The 5896-nt window shown below is 48.8% G+C and overlaps 1 protein-coding gene across 1 annotated transcript; it reads right to left on the bottom strand.

The window, feature by feature from the left end:
* Positions 1-549: 549 nt before the first annotated feature.
* On the bottom strand, positions 550-5612 carry LOC131927450 (FMRFamide receptor-like). The gene is made up of 2 exons (XM_059283137.1): positions 5310-5612; positions 550-3108 (listed from the first exon to the last, which is right to left on the bottom strand). Exons 1-2 carry the CDS (start codon positions 5588-5590, stop codon positions 1821-1823), a joined length of 1569 nt encoding a protein of 522 aa, XP_059139120.1. The 5' UTR covers positions 5591-5612; the 3' UTR covers positions 550-1820.
* Positions 5613-5896: the final 284 nt, after the last annotated feature.

The following is a 5896-nucleotide window of genomic DNA, read 5'->3' as shown; positions in this document are numbered from 1 at the left end:
ACGAAAGGATGTTGGGTATAGAATGGTCCATTCCCTGGTTGTGGCCACGTATATAGGTGAACTCTACTTCATCTATAATCCATCAGGTCCGAAATGAGTTTTTTTTTTAAATTTTATTTTAAAGGTGGAGAGACTGTAATAAAGCTGCTTAAATTTGGGTTATAATGTTGTAACAACTATTGTTATAATTTTTGTTATATCTTTGTTATAGTGCATTAAGAAATGAATACTACAACCAATATTTAGAAACATACAAAATTTAATTCTGTGTACAATCAGAACATTTAAATACACGAACACATTTTTAGCAGGATTAAATAGGTGGCTTCCATACAGAGTTTCTTCCAGGCATTTCTTCATCATTTACCGCCCCCCCCCCCCCCCCGAACGAAATGAAATTTATATAATTTATATAGAAAATATATACTTTTAACAGTCCACCCCTCCCCCTAACCCCGAAGAAAGTCTACCGCCCCCCCCCCCCCCGAAAATTTCAAGTGCCCCCCCCCCCCCCCCCGGAGAAAAAAGTCTGGAAGAAACATTGCTTCCATAGGTGACGTCATGCTGAGAGGGGGTGGGGGGCAGATTTGGTTTTTGTGACAGTCTGTAGCAGGGATGTGACTGACGAATATGACATATCACACATACCCTGACTAAATGTGTGACAAAGTAGGTCTGGTGTACTGTGACTAAATGTGACATACAGCGTATATCGTGACTCACTGTGACATGTCACGTATACCATGACTAATTATAACAACCCAAATGTTTTGTGACTAACTGTGACATAATTGTTGTAATGTGACTGTGTGACATAATTGTTGTAATGTGACTGTGTGACATAATTGTTGTGACACGTGACTGACGCATGACGTCACCTATCAATCCTCCAATCGCCTGCACACAACTACTCCAAACGCCTTCTGTTATTGCTATCAGAGTGAGTAGTTCAATCGTCACTCCCCAATACACACAGGGCGCAAGGTCAAAGGTCCAGGTAACCACAAACACAGTCTCCAGGTCCTGCCTCGTGTTTATTAGGTCTTCCTGGACCTCTTGCTAGCCTGTAGTAGGTCGTCAACATTTTTAAATATTCAAATCTCCTTGTTAGATTTTAATCAAAATCTCAGATCTACCATAAAAAAAAAAAAAACATTTTTTTTACAAATGTACAGCGTTTTTTTTTTCTGATGAAAACAGAAGTTCGAAACGATACGAGTTTCATCCTGATATTTTAAAACACCGTTTGAAATTATTTCTGTTTTTTTTTAAAAATTGTATCGAGTTTTAAACCAGGTTCTATTCCCAATGTCTGGCTATACAGAGGGGCTGGCAGCAGACTTTGAGAACCCTTGTCTGGTAGCACCCATACAGAATTCCATACTGTCGGGTGCTATTCTATGGTGCCGCCAGTGTATGAAGTCCTTTTGAAGGTCAGTGACCTTGAAGACATACGACAACTTATTTGACAGGATCCGTGTTAATCAAAAGTGACATAAGTGTATGACATGAAGTTATTTCAGCAGTAATTGACGTGATGACATCATCTGGTGTCAACAGTAACAGACATAATGACCTCATCTGATGTCAGCAGTTACTGACACGTCATGACATCACCGGGTATCAGCATGGGTTAGGCTATCACTCACTAAACGCCACCCAAACGTTGTCAAGCAGGCTTCCACACACACACACGCTGTGTAAAAGCCGGTTAACGTCAGCATTAGAAAGCTGATCTTCGGTATCGTGAAACCGGCAGGTGTGAACTCCGCAGTGGTGATGAAGTGTTTTAACTGTCGAGCCGGCAGATTTTCGACACTCTACACTTCACTGAGCCGGCAAGTATCGCCATTGTGCTGGTCAGACACGCAATGAAGCCGGCAGTTAGCGCCGTTTTGCTGCTGTGGTGCACATTGAAGCCGGCAGTCGACCCCGTCTTGAAACCGGCAGTCGGTAACACTTTGAAGCCGGCAGCTAGCGCCGTTTTGCCTCTGTGGTGCACCTTGAAGCCGGCAGTCAACCCCCTCTTGAAGCCGGAAGTCCATCCCGTTGAACGAGAGACGCTTAAAACTATCACATGACTCGAGATTTTCTTGACCTTTGCTCTCGATGACGTCCTTGACATTCGTCACTTCCTGGAGATTCTTACCATCCGGTACGCAGTCCTTCGTTGCCATGGTTTCCTGTAAGGGAAGCGACTCTGGTTTATCCGGCGACTTCTGGTCGTTCTTATGACACCGCAGCGACCTCAGAGACGAGCAGTAGTGCTCACGCAGGCTGGAAGATTCCAGATCGTGCTTTGTGTACAAGGTCGTCCGGTAGCTTGACTGAAACGCCCCGCGTTTCCGGTTGCAAACGCGCCGGAAAATACGCAACAGCACGCGTCGAAATTTCCTCCCGAACGCCGTGTAGATGAGAAAATTAACAGCAGAATTTGTAGCGAAGAGGAGGTTGCTGACAGCCAACCAGCAGAAGAACACGTCCGTGCTGATGACGTCGAACTGGGAGATGAGCCCGGGGGTCTGGCAGAAGATGAAGACGATGACGATGAGGACGAGAACGAGGCTGAGGTTGGCCTCGTTCTCCTCGTGGATGTTGGTGCCGGAGCGCCGCCGCTGCATGGTCATCAGCTCCTTGATGAGGAACGTGTTGAGCACGACCAGCGCCAGGAAGGGCACCACGTAGATGATGATGCTGTACATCACCGTCCGGTACCGCTTGTAGAGTTCCGTCGTACCGAAATCCGTGTCTCCGATTCGCAGGCACGTTCTTGCGGCGGAGCTCGGGGGAGTCGCTTGTTGGACTGGGGAGGAGTCTGGGAGTTTGGCGCAGGGCGTGGCTTGGTAGGCGAAGAGGTGGGGGATGTTGTAGAGTAAGGAGAGGATCACGATCGTGATCATGACGAGGATGGTTTTCCGCCGCGTGACAAGCCGGGCCGCGCGGAACGGGTGGCAGATGGCCACGTAGCGCTCCATGGAGACGGCCACCGTGATCCAGACGTTGCACTGCTGTAGGGACATGATGATGTAGTAGGCCGGGCTGTACATCAGGGGGTACACGCTGTCCCTGAAGTACATCAGGGCTTGACCTTGCAGGTAGTTGGCGCAGCTGAAATTTAAAAAAATAAATAATCAAAAGCGTGCGGGTCATTGTGGTGTAGGGTTGTAATTCAGTTGTCTGTCTGTCTGTCTGTCTGTCTGTCTGTCTGTCTGTCTGTCTGTCTGTCTGTCTGTCTGTCTGTCTGTCTGTCTGTCTGTCTGTCTGTCTGTCTGTCTGTCTGTCTGTCTGTCTGTCTGTCTGTCTGTCTGTCTGTCTGTCTGTCTGTCTGTCTGTCTGTCTGTCTGTCTGTCTGTCTGTCTGTCTGTCTGTCTGTCTGTCTGTCTGTCTGTCTGTCTGTCTGTCTGTCTGTCTGTCTGTCAGTCTGTCTGACTGTCTGTCTGTCTGTCTGTCTGTCTGTCTGTCTGTCTGTCTGTCTGTCTGTCTGTCTGTCTGTCTGTCTGTCTGTCTGTCTGTCTGTCTGTCTGTCTGTCTGTCTGTCTGTCTGTCTGTCTGTCTGTCTGTCTGTCTGTCTGTCTGTCTGTCTGTCTGTCTGTCTGTCTCTTTGTCTATGTCTCTCTGTCTGTCTATTGTTTTGTTCTTTCTGTCTGTATTTTATGACTGTGTGTTAAGAAATCTAAAAATAAGTTAATGGGTACAATAGACTAGCAGCGGTAGGATAGATAGTTAAAAACCCTAATTTGAAACTTACAATTTCAGTCTTTTATAATGAAAAAAAAAATTCCCCATCGCACTAATTAGACCCTTGACCTTTCTGCTTGTGCGCCTCCTAATTATCCGACATTGATTTATGCCAGATACTGGAGATAGGTCAGATGGGAGTGCGTGTGAGAGGTGTGAGGGAGAGGTGTGAGGGAGAGGGCCACGAGCCCTTGACCAATCGGATTGGGCAATTGACCTTCTTGCCGTCAGACGATGGCTTGCCTAACCAGAATGAGCAAGGGAGACTAAGCCAATGATCTTCCTGAATGAAGATCTATTGACATGAGTAAGGACCTATTGACCTACCTGATTCTTAAGCGAATAGAAAGCTAATTACCGTACCGATTTGAGAACGAACGATCTGTACGAAATGAGGATGAGCCAATAACCTAACAAATGACCTACCTGATTGGGATGAGCGTGATCACGTGGAGAGGTCAGCATGATGACCTAACAAATGACCTGCCTGATTGGGGTCCGCGTGATGACCTACAAATACCCAACCTGATTGGGGTCAGCGTGATGACCTAACCAACGACCTACCTGACTGGGGTCAGTGTGATGACCTAACAAATGACCTACCTGATTGGGGTGAGCGTGATGACCTAACAAATGACCTACCTGATTGGGGTGAGCGTGATGACCTAACAAATGACCTACCTCATTGGGGTCAGCGTGATGACCTAACCAACGACCTACCTGACTGGGGTCAGTGTGATGACCTAACAAATGACCTACCTGATTGGGGTGAGCGTGATGACCTAACAAATGACCTACCTCATTGGGGTCAGCGTGATGACCTAACAAATGACCTACCTGATTGGGATGACCCTTAAGACCTAACAAATGACCTACCTGATTGCGGTCAGCGTGATGACCTAACCAATGACCTACTTGATTGGGGTGAGCGTGATGACCTAACCAATGACCTACCTGATTGGGAACAGCGTGATGACCTAACCAATGACCTACCTGATTGGGGTGAGCGTGATGACCTAACAAATGACCTGCCCGATTGGGATGAACTTGATGACCTAACAAATGACCTACCTGATTGGGGTGACCCTTAAGACCTAACAAATGACCTACCCGATTAGGGTCCGCATGATGACCTAAACATGACCTACCTGATTGGGGTGACCCTTAAGACCTAACCAATGACCTACCTGATTGGGGTGAGCGTGATGACCTACCTGGTTGGGGTGAGCGTGATGACCTAACAAATGACCTACCTGATTGGGGTGTGATGACTTTAACTAATGACCTATCTGATAGAGGTGAGCGTGATGACCTAACAAACGACCTACCTGATTGGGGTAAGCGTGATGACCTACCTGATTGGGGTGAGCGTGATGACCTACCTGATTGGGGTGAGCGTGATGACCTACCTGATTGGGGTGAGCGTGATGACCTACCTGATTGGGGTGAGCGTGATGACCTACCTGATTGGGGTGAGCGTGATGACCTACCTGATTGGGGTGAGCGTGATGACCTACCTGATTGGGGTGAGCGTGATGACCTACCTGATTGGGGTGAGCGTGATGACCTACCTGATTGGGGTGAGCGTGATGACCGAGCCAATCAAAATGCCCGTGTCGGTGACGACCAGCCCCCTGAGGTAGAGGATGGTGGTGGAGTGCATCTCCTTGCGCCAGAGGACGATCATGGTGAGGATGTTGCCGACGAGGCCGATGGCGGCGATGAGGGGGAGGAGGATGCCCCAGCAGACGAAGAGGATGAGCTTGCTCTCCTCATTTCCGGTCTCGTGCAGTGACGTGTCGCCCTGGGTCACGTTGACATTCAGGTTCAGGTTGCTAGTCACTGGCATCATTTCTGGACCACGTGACCTGCGTGGGGGGTCGGGTCTGTGTGTGTGGGGGGGGGGGGGGTCAGACCTGCGGGGGTCAGTTCAGTTTGGGGGTCAGACTTGCGGGGGTCAGTTCAGGTTGCGGGGGGGGGGGGTCAGACTTACCGGGGTCAGTTCAGGTTGGGGGGGGTCAGACTTGTGGGGGTCAGTTCAGGTTGGGGGGGGTCAGACTTGTGGGGGTCAGTTCAGGTTGGGGGTCAGACTTACGGGGGTCAATTCAGGTTCGGGGTCAGACTTACGGGGGTAAGATCAGGTTGGGGGGGTCAGACT

The sequence above is a fragment of the Physella acuta genome, unplaced genomic scaffold (genome assembly GCF_028476545.2).
Source record: "Physella acuta isolate Inbredline_101_S28 unplaced genomic scaffold, ASM2847654v3 ptg001401l, whole genome shotgun sequence".
NCBI classification, from domain to species: Eukaryota; Metazoa; Mollusca; class Gastropoda; family Physidae; genus Physella; species Physella acuta.
Note: the sequence above shows the minus strand (reverse complement) of the source record. Positions and strands in the feature narration are given on the sequence as shown.

Coding starts and splice junctions, on each gene's coding strand:
- LOC131927450 (XM_059283137.1), bottom strand. CDS start 5,590: ATGATGCCAGTGACTAGCAACCTGAACCTGAATGTCAACGTGACCCAG. Junction 3,109..5,309: donor ATCACGCTCACCCCAATCAG/GTAGGTCATCAC, acceptor TTTAAATTTCAG/CTGCGCCAACTACCTGCAAG.